At 42.7% G+C, this 15712-nt stretch overlaps 1 protein-coding gene across 2 annotated transcripts in view; it reads left to right on the forward strand.

The window, feature by feature from the left end:
- The window catches only part of specc1 (sperm antigen with calponin homology and coiled-coil domains 1), a 292788-nt gene that overhangs the window by 196734 nt on the left and 80342 nt on the right, over positions 1-15712 (forward strand). For both annotated transcript variants that reach the window (XM_084320784.1, XM_084320785.1), the window contains one exon: positions 3046-3190. In XM_084320784.1, coding sequence (XP_084176910.1) covers positions 3046-3190 — 145 coding nt within the window. The remainder of the gene's footprint in view (positions 1-3045; positions 3191-15712) is intronic.

Raw genomic sequence — 15712 nt, forward strand, 5'->3', positions numbered from 1 at the left:
GGGGACTACTTCTTCAGTACTGGCGGGGTGTGAAGTCATGTCTGGTTCCCACTGGTCCCCACCGTGAACTTGGTCAGTTACATTAGAGCCCGTAGGGGCCTCTATGGTCGGGGTAGTCTGGGCGTTGGGGTTAGACATACTTTTACTTTCTAGTTTTACCGCGTTTACTGTTAGTAGAAGACTAGGTTGTTGACTGACAGCGTAGGCCTCTAAGTACTGAGGGAGCCGTCGTTCGCGCTGCGGGCGTTGGTTAGGAGGATCGTTTCGTGGAGTGTTCATCATAGGCCATTTCAATATTAATAACACTATATTAATATTACACTAATTACCCTCCGGCTCGAAGGACCAATTGTAACTGAGGGGTACAATTCCCTGACTGTATTACTAGATATGATACTTACTACCACTACCTTTGTACTTAATATTCGGCCACCCAGTACACGGCATAAATATATTATCATGAACACTCTCACGTAGATGAAACGGATCCAACACAAATGTACGAATTAGAAACAGGTCTTTATTTCCTACACAGCGATGGTGTGTAGAATAAGCACTTAATCACTTAATTACATTTATGAATTGAAATAGTATGCACTTTTATGGCAAGGAGTATTCGTCGGTATATCAATAGATAATGTCCAATCTCTGAAGGCGCAGGTGGTAAATATACGACCTGGAATAGTTAAGGAATAACAGCAATGATACTTTAATGATTATAGGCTGGATACACTAGAGGGGGTTAATCCGGTCGCTTGTAAGCCGACAGGAGTAGGAGGGGGGGGGGGGGTAGAATCCAGCTGCCTCGTCCGGCCAAGGGTATCCCAGGAGAACCCACTGTAGTGCCGTTCAATGCGCCGGCGATCCTTGGACCACAGATGAAAGCAGGTGGACTCTTTGTGGGCCGGCTCTCTCCGGTCCACGGGAGAGAGATGTGGAGAGACCTCGTCTTGCAGAGCGTCTCCTCACCTTGCGTCCTCTCCAGGGGGGGGGGTTCCAACACACGGTAGTGTCGGGGGTCTTTATCCATAGAATAATCAAAGTATCCAAAGCATAATCCGTGCCTGGGAAGGCGGGCTGTCGTCGGTAGAATAATCCGGTATACAGGTCCACTCGCTCGTCGGCTCTGGGGCTCCTCGGGTGCAGCTTCACATAGGGTCAACCACCCTGGGTAAGCAGCCAGTTCTCTGCCCGAAACGATGGGGTACTGACTACGGTAGTATTCTCACCGCACGAAGCACTATATATTAACAGACTATTATTAGCTTAATAGACTACGTCCAACTCGACGATATAGTGCCAAATATGACTATTCAAATATTAATATACACAATGTCTCAATACCGATGGTAGGCCGAACTTGGCCTTACTCCCACACGTGGCATCGCGGGGAGGCTTTACGTCTGTGACTCTATTGGAGGGTAAGAAACTGGACTGAAAAGAAAGTCCTACTTTAGTAGCGCAGTATATATACGCACTATGAACAAATAGTCCCATTAGTGGTGCGGTAGCCAGATTCCTACGCGGAACTAGGACTTGTTCGTACATGTCGAGCGGTACGTTTGAACTGGGTCTGAGGGGTATGGCAGCCTGGCACCAAGGTCTCGACCAATAGTAGAATGGAGACTATTATGGGATGTTCAGTAGGCTAGAATGGATATTCAATGCATATTGTACAAGGAATATACAAGGGATATCAGGGAATATTAGAGAATATACAAATACAATTAAATATATATATATAAATAAATATATATATTCGGTTTAATCTGGCCCTTCACAACACTACCTATGGACATTAGGGAAGCTAGAACTCTTAATATTTTCAAAAATAAGCTAAAAACTTACCTCTTCACCATCGCCTTCTAATACACCCCGCTGTTGATTGTACTGTAGCACTATTTTACTCTGTCCATTCTATTGCATAATTTTACTATCTATTCTATTCTACTATTCTATTATTGCACTGTATTATTTTACTCTGTCTATTGATTTTTTAATCTATTCTATTCTATAATTTTATTGCACTGCACTATTTCACTATTTTACTCTGTCTATTTTATCTTACTCTTTTTATTATTGTCTATTTAAAACTGAATTAAACCATAAACAAGGTGGCCTGTTGGGATGTTAGATCCTAATGTGAAAAACTGTGATTTTATATGTCTGCACTTTATGTGCTCATTTTATGCCTGTCTTTTTTTCTGTTGTGAAGCACTTTGAGCTGCAGTTTCTGTATGAAAGGTGCTATACAAATAAAGTTTATTATTATTATTACGTCATTGGATGGACACATGGATTAAGAGTCCACGATGACATCACTGGTGGCCATATTCTAACTCATTCACTCTCAATAACTGTCAAACTAGGGGTGCCAGGGTGGCGCACCACGTCCCGGGTTCGACTCCCGGACCCGGCGACCTTTGCCGCATGTCTTTTCCCATTTCTCCTCCCGTTCTTCCTCTCTGCCGGACTTGTCCAATAAAGCCAATAGAAAGAGAGGAATGATTACGAAGCCTTGATGGTTCTTTAATGACCTTAATGAGTCAACCCCCGTAGCTTTATTGTCTCATCCCAAGGACGGTCAAGCTGTTTTTCTCCTGGTCGTCCCACGGACCCGGTTAATAACCAAAGGTGACCGGTCCTTCCAATTCATGGCCCCTACCCTTTGGAACACCCTCCCCCTTTCTATGCGTTCACTTGACTCCCTATCCACTTTTTAGGAACAGTTGAAAACGTTTTTATTCAGACAGGCTTTTAATTAATTTAAATTAATTCCTGGTTGTATACTTTGTTTATTTATTTATTATTGTTGTTTTGTTTTATGACTGACATTTATGTTGCACTCAGTTAGTTATTTAATTTACTTGTGTTATGCTATGCTTACGTTGTGTCAGAATTGTTTTATGTGTAGTGCATTTATCTCTCTGTAACTGTGCACTGTGATTAATGAAATTTACTTACTTACTTACTTTTTTCTGGCACACACTCTCCATGTCCTTCCTCCGTCTCCTCCATTCATCCCCTCCTGTGTTTCCGCTGCAGATACGCTGATGGTCTGTGGGGACGACCTGAAGCCCAGCGGCCTCATGAGGAAGAGTCCTTCCCTGGAGTCGGTCATCAAGATCCCCGGCTCCCTCAGCGGCCGCACCGCCTCCTTCAGCTACAGCCGGCCCAACAGCAAGCTCAGGTGGGGCTCCCCCCAGCACCACGTGTATATTCACGTACCTCGGACCAAGAACCATATAAATCCCCTTTTACGAGGAACGACACACAAACATAACAAATATAATTTAAAAACTCTTAATTACCTGTTGTCTAGTGTTAGTTCTTGTATATTAAGAGCTCAGTCAATCAACAAGAGAATACAAACATGTCTCCATTACTATTTTTTGTTGTGGGTGGGCCTTTAACCCTTGGCTTTCACTACCACACTACCAAATGGTCAACCCTTTCACTGCGACAATACGGATGGTTAACCCTTTCACTGCCACACGGCAAAGGGGTAACCCTTTCACTACCACACTCATCATCATTAGGTGGCTTCTTCGTTCCGAAGGTTGCCTATCACTCTCCAACCCATTCTGTCCCCACTTCTTCTCTCCAACTCTGTGACTCCGCCTCTCACTCCACTCCAATCACAGAAGGTTAACCCTTTCACTACCACACTACAGAAGGTTAACCCTTTCACTACCACACTACAGACGGTTAACCTTCTTCTGTAGTGTGGTAGTGAAAGGGTTAATGTGATTACAGCGCCAGGAATCCCCCCCGGCATGAAAAACAAGACACCAACACATCGCCACGGTGAGTCCCTTTGTGGCAGTGAAAGGTTAACCTGCTCTAGTGTGGTAGTGAACGGGTTAAATGCAAAGAAGTACATGTCTTCTGAAAACCATCTTCCATCTTCTTTACTACTATAGGTAAAAGCCATTCTTTATATATATTAGACTGCTTCTTGACCTGATCTCACAGTAAATTCACAGGGAATCGTATATAAAGCAGTGCTGTTTGTACCATAAGAAAAACAATAACAGTAACCTCTAGAGGTCAATAACAGGGTTGGTGGTCCTGGTCTGGTTGTGTGTGATCTGGCCATGGGAAGACACATCTGTCTGTCTGGCTCAAAGTTACAAGACTACATCATTTTTATCATGTCTTGTCATGTCTTTAAGGCCAAAACACTTTTATTAAAAGTAACTACTTGTAATAATAATAATAATAATAATAATAATAATATATTTGATTTGTAGGGCGCTTTTTTATAATTGTGGAGCAAATCTCAAAGCTCTACATTGTAAATGAACATAAAAGCTAGCAGGAGAGTAAAAAAAAGAATATAAAATAAGCAAGACTAAAACTAGTAAGGAGTAAAAAGAACACTAAAACTAGTAAAAGAGTAAAAAACATAAAATAAGAAGGGCTAAAACTGGTAAAAGAACATAAAATGTGTGGAGCTAAAACTAGATACAAATCAACAAACGGCTCTATTAAAAAGATGAGTTTTGAGGCCCTTTTTTAAAAGCATCCACAGTCTGTGGTGCTCTCAGGTGGTCAGGGAGAGTTCCACAGACTGGGAGCGGATGAGCAGAAAGCCTGATCTCCCATGGTGCAGAGTTTGGTCCTTGGGCGCTGGAGGAGGTTTGCCTGGTCGGAGCGGCGATGTCGAATGGTGAAAAAGGAGCTGGTTTTCACCCCTGCAGTCAGTAAATGGTCCTCTGGCTCACCCAGTGTGGGGATGATGAATCAAACTTGGAGAGGAAACACAGCAACATACCAGCATACCCGACACACCACTTCTCATCCTTGTAGACGTTATAGATGGAGGAGAAAGTTAGAAATAAGTACACATGTCTTAATGTTCTAAGGTCCGACTTCACTACATGTCTTAATGTTCTAAGGTCCTGGACTTCACTACATGTCTTAATGTTCTAAGGTCCTGGACTTCACTACATGTCTTAATGTTCTAAGGTCCTGGACCTCACTACATGTCTTAATGTTCTAAGGTCCTGGACGTCACTACATGTCTTAATGTTCTAAGGTCCTGGACTTCACTACATGTCTTAATGTTCTAAGGTCCTGGACTTCACTACATGTCTTAATGTTCTAAGGTCCTGGACCTCACTACTGGTGTATGGGGTGTTTCTGTTCGGGGGGGGGGGGGGGGGGGGGGGGTTCACATGCTTTCGAGCAACACTACTTATTGTACTTATTTTATGCCTATTCTTATGTCTGCACTCTCTACATTGCACTACTTTTATTGTCTTTTTATACCTATTCTTATGTCTGCACTTTATGCATTGCTTTTATTCTGTCAACTGTATGCAAATGTTATGCATATGTAAATTGTATGCTATTTGCTGTGAAGCACTTTGAGCTGCAATCCATGTATGAAAGGTGCTATATAAATAAAGTTATTATTATTACACCCCAGGACACTGGATTGAGTCACCGGAGACAAGTTTAATCAAACAGTGCATAAGAGATGGTTTCACTCAATAACCTCCACCATTATTGGCAGTAATTACCGTATCATCGTTCCCTATAGACCATCTCTGTTATTTTTATTAAAAGATAATCTCGTAAATTACAGTGGAGACAGACAGCTTGTTTACAGTCGTGTACTTATTTTGTTTATATTATACTAATTAAAGGGCCGGAATATGATTTTCATGTAAATGACTTGCTTGTTTACATACCAAGATACTCTCTGACATACAGTACAGTCCATATACAGTAGGTCTATATTAGTACTGTACATACTGTGTTCCCGGAAGCGTTCGACACATATCTACATACATCACACATGCTCAGGTTACCGGGATGCCGTGGCTGTATATGGTAGTGTTTGTAGTGTACATTACATACTGTATATGGTAGTGTTTGTAGTGTTATGATGCATTGTGATCCCTCGAGTGGATGTGTGAACAATGTGCATCTTCGGCAGCATTTGTTTGGACAGTTTCCCACTGCGACCGGGCCGTGTTGTGCCTGGAACAGACAGCAGACAGAGCCTGTCGTGTCCCATGTGAAGTGTTTACCATCCACCAGTGCAACGACCGTGTCTCTCCTCGGCCTTCCCATGGCCCTCCTGGGTTCTCGGCAACGCCGCAGAGCCCCAGGGGGGGAAGCAGAATGTTGAAATAACACTCAATTCCAAGGATTTACGTTCCTATTCCTCTGCCCTGAGGACACATGATACTACTAAAAAAAGTGTGGAACTGGAGAGCTTCTTGAAACTAATAGTAACTTCTAGAAACTAAGAAAAAAGAAGGTGCAGACTTTCGGTGACAGAGAGAGCCTTCAGCGTGGCGTCCCCTACCCTCTGGAACTCTCTCCCCCCTGAAATCCGCAACGCCTCAACCCTGGACACCTTCAAAACTGCTCTCAAAACACACCTCTTCACCAAGGCTTTTCCCCATTAGTTAGTTTAGATTTGATTAGGTTCATTATCCCTTACCTGCCCTCACCCCCCCCCCCCCCCCTTTCCCCCTATTGCCCCCTTTCCCTAGCCCTCTTGATTGTGAAGAGACCTCTGGTTTCCTGAAAGGCGCTATAGACATTTTATTTATTATTATTATTATTATTATTGCTCTTTTTTTCCGTCGTTATACCGATTCCCTGTCCACTGTCGGTCTGGGGAGGGTGTACTGTAGTGTAGACTACCACATACCTTCTCCGATACACATGCAGTCGCCAGCCCTCCCTGCCGCACAGGTCCGACGATCAGTAGGGGGCGCTATTGCAACGACCAGGACTCGTACCCCACTGGCGTCCCACCCGCAAACACTGTCAATTGTGAGTCTCTGCGGTGGTAGGCGGCGAGTGCTTAGATCTCTACACTACCCAGCTGCCCCGGGTATGAAGATATCTTGAAGGAATGAGGAACAATAAACCAAGGTACTGGACTTACAGTCAAACCTGCCAGTGAAATAAATACATTATCTTTTTTTCACTGTACAGGTAAGTTGAGTGCCTTGGTGTTTTCCTCCTTCCTTCAATGATTAAAAGATTCATTGTAGAAGTTCTTTAAAGGTGACATGTACTATAAATGTCATTTTTCAGTCTCTAGCATTGTATTATAGTAATAGGAGTTCGTATCAATGTGTTTTAGTGTCTAAATACCATATTGGCGGATTGCTCTGATTCAGCTCAGCCCCTTTCCTCCTCCAGTAAATCAGGCCATTTTGATTTGAACGGCTGAGTCACGTCATTCGGACGCTGGGTAGCAGACAGTGATGTGATTGGCTCTGTGGTTGTAGCTAATGCCCGCCCACATTCTACCTAGACTGACTGTACACAGCGAGTGGAAACCACTTCCTCATACTCTGCATGGGGAGAGAGAGAGATAGAGAGCACTTGGGGGGGGGGGGGGGGGGGGGGGGACCTGCCGCGCGCCACACACCCGCAAACGGGAGATTGAAAGAAAGAAAAAAAAAAAAACACAAGCTGCCTCTCATCACCGAGAGGGAGAGAAAGGAAGAGAGAGGGAGGGAGGGAGAGAGGGGGCCTTGACAATAACGGCCTGTCTTTTTTTCTCTCTCTCTCTCTCTCTCTCTCCCACACCTCCCTCCCTCTCTCTCTCTCTCTCTCTCTCCACCCCCCTCCCTCTCTCTCTCTCTCTCTCTCTCTCTCTCTCTCATTCTCTCTCATCTTCTACCTCTCTCTCTCTCTCTCTCTCTCTCTCTCTCTCTCTCTCTCTCTACTCTCTCTCTCTCTCTCTCTCTGTCTACCAGTGCAGACTGTGTGGACTGACTGTCACTCAAAGTGCTTATGGGCGGAGCCAGGCCATAACAGCCTGAAATCTTGAGGCTGAAAAATGATGGTTTTGAGTACTTGATTAGAAATATAAAACAATGAATTTTTTTGAAAAAAACCTTACAAATGTCTTCAATAGACTAACAGGAATTGTATAAAGTTGCCCAAATAGTGCTAGGAATAGCAGTACATAGCCCCTTTAAGATCTTCTGACTCACTTTGAACTCCCATAGATGCCTAAGGAAGTAGAGGCGCTGCCATGCCTGCTTCACTACACTGTCTATGTATGTGGTCCATGTCAAGTCCTCGGATATGTGGACTCTGAGGTACTTGAAATTGTTCACTCTCTCGAACCAGTGCCCCATAGATGCTGAGGGGGCTGTAGTTCCTTGCCCCAGCCTAAAATCCACAATCAGTTCTTTTGTTTTGCTAACGTTCAGGGAGAGGCTGTTCTCCTGGCACCACAGCGCCAGGTTCTCTACCTCTCCCAGGTAGGCCCTCTCATCATTTGCAGAGATCAAGCCCACCACAGCTGTGTCGTCAGCAAACGTGACGATTTGTGTTGCTGTTGTGCTTTGCCACACAGTCATGCATGTAAAGCGAGTAGAGGAGGGGGCACCTGTGTTGAGGATGATGGATGAGGAGGTGCAGTTACCTGTTCTCACTCTCACCACTTGGGGTCTTCCTGTCAGGAAGTCCAAGACCCACTGGCAGAGGTCGTAGTTCAAGCGCAGGAACTGAGAACTAACATAGTTCCCCTGCCTCTTGTCCAGGTGTGATTCTGTCTTGTGCAGCACATGTGGGATTGACTCGCAAGTTAGCTAACATTAACGGTAGCGTTTTATGCTTAAACTTAACGTTAGCTCGCTAACAATTACACTTTTGAATGGACAAGCATCATACTGTATATGTAATTCATGGCACACAATTCAAACGGGATCAAAACATTATTTGTCTCTTGCCATCACCGTCCATGTTTTCCAAAATAGGGTCCCATAATACATCCACAGAGCTTTTAGAAAGATGCAGAATAAAAGTATTGATATTCCCCAAAATAAATGATTGATTAATGTGTCCCCTCCCTCCCTACTTCCCATTTCCCCACATGGGCACCTTATTGGATAAATGACATGCCGGTGTTCTAGTGTGACCTCCAGTGACTGAATGTTTTCTAATTTCCAGGGAAAACCCATTGAGACCAAGGTCTCTTTTTCAATGGTACTCTGGTTACAAAACAATACATAGGAAAATAAAAACATAATATAAGAATGTAATAACATAATACAACGTCATGTAAAAACATAATACAACATCATTTAAGAACACAATACAAAATCATGTAAAAACACAATACAACATCATGTAAAAACACAATACAACATCATGTAAAAAAACTAGGGCTGTCAAAGTTCATGCTTTAATTTTGGAGATTAATTTAAATGATTTAAAGTGTTAAAAAAATGCATCTAGATGAATCTATGGAGTGAACATTTTTCAACGTTCTTTTCAACTTTCAGCAGTATCTTTGCTCGTTCTTTTTTTGCATTGACTCATGCACCTTTTTGAAAATCATCTGACATGAAGATGGAACACATGTTTGTTGTTAATATGATTTATATTACTGGTAGTTCATACAAGACATTATCGTCCTCTAAGCCAATCTGCACTTTAACATAGGCCTGGGTTGTTTTTATTTCTGTTAGCGCCGCGGATATAAGAAAGAGGTCTAGCTGAGTCAATGTTGATGGTTTTGTTGAACATTTGTATTTCACAGGAGAGAAACTGTATTCAAAGATCAAAGAAAGCTATTCAAATAGTCTTTGAATCTAAATATACTTTCTTTGTGTTGATTCTACATTAATTCCATGATTTTACTGGAATGATGAAGTAAATGTCTGTTACAAGCTTCGGTCTTAAGTAGATTAAATACAGAAAATTGTGAGATTAATTAGTAAAAAGAAAAAAAGTATCTATTGACAGCACAAAAAAATAACATAATATGACATGTAAAAACATTATACAACAACATGTAAAACACAATACAACAACATGTAAAACACAATACAACATCATGTAAAAACATCAGGGGTGTAAAAAGTACCCAGAAATTATACTTAAGTGAATGTATGGGTACCGTCTCAAAATCGTACTCAAGTAAAAGTCAGAGTATCTGGCTAAAAACACACTTGAGTAAAAGTTTAAAAGTTTATACTTGTAAATGTACTTACGTACTAAAAAGTAAAAGTAAAAACGCTATTCTTCTGATAGCAGTTGTTTAATCAAAGATCCCGCTTTCTAGTCTTGCACAAGGACCAATCAGCATGGGTATGGGCGGGTTCATTTTCCATTGATGGGGATTTGATTGGCTGTTTTTAATAAAGGATTAATAACGTTAACGTTAGTTCCGCCAGAGAAACAAATATACTAATTAAAATGGTTGGACTTGCGAGATTTGTACTTTGTAGGTCTGCATTTTAAAAAGGAGTAAAAAGTATGTTTTTTTTCTCTGAAATGTAATTGAGTAAAAGTACAAGTATACAAACCTTATAATACTCGAGTAAAGTACAAATCCCCCAAAACAGTACTTAAGTATTGTAACGAAGTACAATTACTCAAGTACTTTACACCCCTGAAAAACATTATGTATTTCTAGTAGCTCATCACAGGCTCTTATGCTGGAACATAATAGGAAAACACTGTTCTTTTTCTTTTTTTTGTGTTCTGTTTCCGCTCTGGGGACTTGAAGAGTTATCCAGAGTCCCATAAACACTAGATGTAAGTGATTATTCTGACTCAAACATTTGACGTGAGCCACTGAATCAAACATTTCCTTTGGGCTATAAGCTTTACGAGGCTAAGAGGCTTTACTAGTCCTAGAGGTCAACACAGGATACTGAGAGAATAAACATGAACTTTACACTAAGGATAACGAGACATGTGGAAAATAACGAAATAACGAGACATGTGGCTATTGTGAGAAACATGTGAATGAATGAATGAATGAATGAATGAACATTTTATTTAACAGATTGCAGAATGGGTACAATACAGTACGGCTCAATACACACAATTGTTAAGGGGATGCAGACCAGAGAAAGACTTTCGTCTTGTTTACATCAGGGTCCCCCATTTTCAATTCATAGTGACATTTATGACATACGTAACACAACATATATGACATCATGACATTTATGGCATAGGGACATACATGACATACAGGTATATAGTACTGTTACATTTGTGACATATATGATATGCAAATAGTACTGTTACCCATAGATCCTGACAGAGAGTATATACATATGATGGGGATGAGACTGTACATTAGGAGGGGGTGGGTGGGTGGTAGAGAAATATACATACCGTGGGGAGGAGACTGTACATTAAGAGGGGGTGGGTGGGAGAGAAATATACATACGGTGGGGAGGAGACTGTCTATTAGGAGGGGGGTTTGGACATTTACGGTGGCCAGTTTCGAATTGCAGCCTCTCGTAGGTGCTCTTTAAGAGCGGTTTTGAATGTGGGTAGGGATTCACATTCCTTTACAGCTTTGGGTAGGGCGTTCCACATTGTTGTGGCATAATTGCGAAACGTGTTTAGTCCCTTGTTTGAGCCGAATCTGGGTTTAACATGATTTGTTGAGCTCCCTCTGGTGTTGTGGTCGTGGTATTCACTGACCTTTGGGAAGTATTTTGACATGTACATGGGTACCTTAGTCGTATAGTGTATCTTGTAGACCAGGCCCATTGCAAGTTGCTGTACTCTGTCGTCTACTCTAAGCCATCCTAGGTTGTCAAAGTGGGCAGGGGTGAGGTGGGTTCTAGGAGTAAGGTCAAGTAGTAGTCTGACCAGTTTGTTTTGTGATGTTTGTAATCTTGTTTTTAGCGCCTTTGAGGTGCTTTGGTACCATGAGGTGCAAGCATAGTCGTAGTACCCTTGAATGAGTGCTCCTACCAGAGTCTTCAGGGTATTCTTGTTTACCAGAGAGGAGATCCGGTACAAGAATCTAGTTCGTTGGTTGACTTTTTTTATTACCTTGGATGCCATTTTGTCACAGGAAAGATTTGCCTCTAGGATGGAACCTAGGTATGTCATTTAATCTTTCCTTGTGACAATATTTGTCACCCACTGTAACTGAGAAGTCGTCGGCCTTGCTGAGTTTGTTATTTGAACCGAAGAGAATGGACTCTGTTTTGCCCATGTGTAATGATAGTTTGTTATCAGCGAGCCAGGTGCAGATTCTGCCGAGTTCTGAGCTGAGGGTTTTTTCAACCTGTAACTTGTTCTTGTCAGAGACCAGCAGGGCTGAGTCGTCCGCGAACAAGAACAAGTTGCAGTCACAAGCTGACGACATGTCATTTGCATAAATTAGGAACAGTAGCGGTCCTAGTATGCTTCCTTGTGGAACACCACAGCTCACTGTGAGGGGGGGGGGGGGGGGTACCGTTTACCTCCACCATGTAATAACTTACTCAGTCGAATGGATCCGTTTAATACAATTTATTAACTCAGAATGATCCATACATAGTCAGAGAATAGCTGGATGGCTCTCATCCAGGTTACTAGCTAGGAGACCCGGAAGTAAGAGAGAGAATCACAGAGAGGGGGCTCCTTTATACCCAGGAGAGGGGGGGGGGGCACCATAAACTGGGGGTCTTGGGAGAAGGAGGAGACAAACATTTGGGGGGAAGGGTGAACGAGCTCAACTGAGGGAGAGGACAGTCGTATTCCTCCACACTATCTCTTCTTCTAAAGACTATTCATGGTATTTTTATGACGTGTCATGCATTTGTATTTGTATTTTGTATTTATTGGTTTAAAATACAGAGACAGTGCATATTAAGGAACATTTTAATATGCCAGTTTAGCCAGGTTGGCTAATTTTCAACTGTAGTTTCTGGGGCAGGTGACATGAGCACTACAATAATTAAAACACAGTAGGAATCAGTAGGTTACAATACACTAAAATACATTAAAATAAATACATTAAAATACATTACAATACATCACAACCCCTCAGTTAAAATGGTCGCACACTTGACATCTCTCAACCATGATTTTAAGTTTGATTTAAATTAAATGTGTCTTTGATACTCCCTGAGCCGTATTGGCAGACTGTTCCAGGTGTGTGTGTAATGTGGCGCCGTGCCATAAACCCGGCTTATTGACCCACGGTTGTTCTTTCATGATGATCACCTGTTTAATGTTATTTGATTTCAAGCACCTGTTGTTTGCCTACCAAGATGTCTACACTGATGTACTGTAGGGCTGGGCTATTTCAATGGGATCATATTGTGATGGAATCATGGTATCAAGATATTGTGATGCGTAATTCTGATAATAACAAGCACTTATTAACTAAAACATTTCACACGATTGTATCTGAAGTATTTGAGGGAATGTTGTTTGAAAGGTTTTTGGTTTTATATCCCACTTTACCACACATCTCAGTGAGATTAACATCAACTGCACCTGCATCAACAATCAATTACATAAACTGTGATTTCACATGCATGAGAAGATATCACGATCACAAGTCGTTATGATTACCATGATATTGATTCCTGTTGATATCGCCCAGCCCTACGATGATGTAACAGAGTACTATGAATAGTGGCGTCTCACGTCATCGCGGTTGTCACTTCTTTGCCAAGCTGCAAACCCATCATCACTTTCACATTGATGATGATGATGATGAATAGTTTTATTTTCGGTCTTTGTTTACAGATAAATCAAAAACACATGTGTGGACTTTCAAAAGGAAAAGAAAAAAAGAAAAGAAAAAAATCACAAATGTACATATTCAAAGTAAGCTCACACACAAAATCCAAACTCAATGACCCAAAAAAGGAATAGGCTGAAGCACATGCTTATTTTTGCCTATCCTTTACAATTCTTAAAAACTAAATATACTGTAATATAAGAAAGAAAAAGTTAAAATATGCTGCAAGATATAATTTTGTTTTCTTTTTCTTTAAGAGAAAAAAGAAAAGAGAAAATAAATGTTTGATGTTTTACTCAAAACTGTACTGTAATTATGTTATCCTTCAGGGCCTTTTTATATCTCCCCTGATTACATTTATATTTTGACATTTTGCTAACACTTTTATCCAAAGTGACTTGGAAGTTTTGTACGACAAGTCGGCAGGAAGGGCACAACTCTTATCAGCTGAGTAACAATGTTCATCAAAGTGTTTGGATCTAAAGTTGTGTCTTTAGTCGACGGCGAAAGATTGGTCGGGTTTCGGCTGTCCTAACTGTGGTGGGAAGTTTGTTCCACCATTGTGGGGCAAGGACCGAGAATAGGCGGCTTCTCTTTGATGACCCTCCCGGAGCTCAGACAGGAGTCGGTCTGAGGCGGCCAGAAGACATAGAGCGGAGGGGTCTTAAGGGTGTGTAGTTAGAGACCATTGACCAGAGGTAGACGGGAGCCATTCCCTTTGCTGCACGGTATGCCAGGTCGAGGGCCTTAAAACGGATTTGTGTAGCGATGGGGAGCCAGTGCAGGTCCCTAAGAAGTGGGGTAACATGGGCTGACTTTGGTAGGTTGGAGATCAGGCGGGCGGCTGTGTTCTGAACGAGTTGAAGTGGCTTGGTGGCGGAGGTCAGTAGACCAGCAAGCAGTGCGTTGCAGTAGTCGAGGCGAGACATGACTGTTGATTGGACGAGAAGTTGGGTGGCTTCTTTTGTCAGGAAGGGGCGGATCCTTCTGACATTGCTCAGGAGAAATCTGCAGGTTCTTGTCGTTGCGGCGATGTGAGCAGAGAAGTTCAGCCAATCATCGAGGACAACGCCAAGGTTCTTGGCGGTCGGGGGAAACGGCCACAGCTACATTCTCCACTGTAAGGGAAAGGTCGGTCAGGGGGGAGGATTTGGCTGGCAGGTGAAGCAATTCTGTTTCGCTTAGGTTCAGTTTCAGGTGGTTGGTCGTCATCCAGGCGAAGATGTCGGACAGACAGGTCGAGATCAGCTCAGAGACATGGATATCTGAGGGAGGAAAGGAAAGGAGAGGAAGAGTTGAGTATCATCGGCATAGCAATGATAGGAGAAGTCGTGAAATGTGATAATGTTACCCAGAGATTTGGTGTAGAGGGAGAAGAGGAGGGGTCCAAGGACAGAGCCCTGGGGGACACCCGGCCGAAGGTGGCAGACAGGGTCCCTCTCCATGATACTCGGTAGGAGCGGTCGCAGAGGTAGGATGTCAGCCATGCCAGCGTAGAGCCAGCCACTCCCATTCCAGCGAGGGATGTGAGGATGATCTGGTGGTTGACTGCGTCGAAGGCTGCAGACAGGTCCAGGAGAATCAGGACAGAGGAGAGGCCCTGTGACCGCTATGAGGGCCGTCTCTGTGGAGTGACCAGTCCTGAAGCCTGACTGATTAGGGTCTAGGTCTAGGAGGTCATTCTGTGAAGAGATAATCAGTAAGTTGGTTGGATATAGCACGTTCAAGAGATTTAGAGAGGAAGAAGAGAAGAGAGACAGGACGTCTCTGACGGTGGGGTTCATGGTTGTTGTTTTTTATGAGCAGTGTGTCTCTGGCTTGTTTTAGGGAGGCAGGGACCACCCACGAGTTGAGGGAGGAATTGATTCCGTTAGGAATGGGAGAATATCTGGTGCTATGGTCTGGAAGAGTGGAGAGGGTAGCTGGTCCAGCTGGCATGTAGTGGGACTGTACGACGTTACCAGTGTCAGGGTCTCAGCTTCTATAATGGGAGAGAAAGATGACAGAGTGAAGGATGAGGTTCTCGATTCAGAATTTGGAATGGGTGGGGGTTGGGAGAAGGAGCTGCGGAAACTAAACTGAATGTTAGATTTAGGATTTACAACAAAATAGATACTCAAGGTTAACCTAAAAAGTTGTTTATAAACCTAACACTTGCCTCAACCCTAACCCTCACCTTAACCTTAACCTTACTGCTTACAAGTTAGAGTGTGAAGATCATTTGTCTTACAG

This window comes from Notolepis coatsorum (genome assembly GCF_963971535.1).
Source record: "Notolepis coatsorum genome assembly, chromosome: 8".
In the NCBI taxonomy this organism is placed as follows: domain Eukaryota; kingdom Metazoa; phylum Chordata; class Actinopteri; order Aulopiformes; family Paralepididae; genus Notolepis; species Notolepis coatsorum.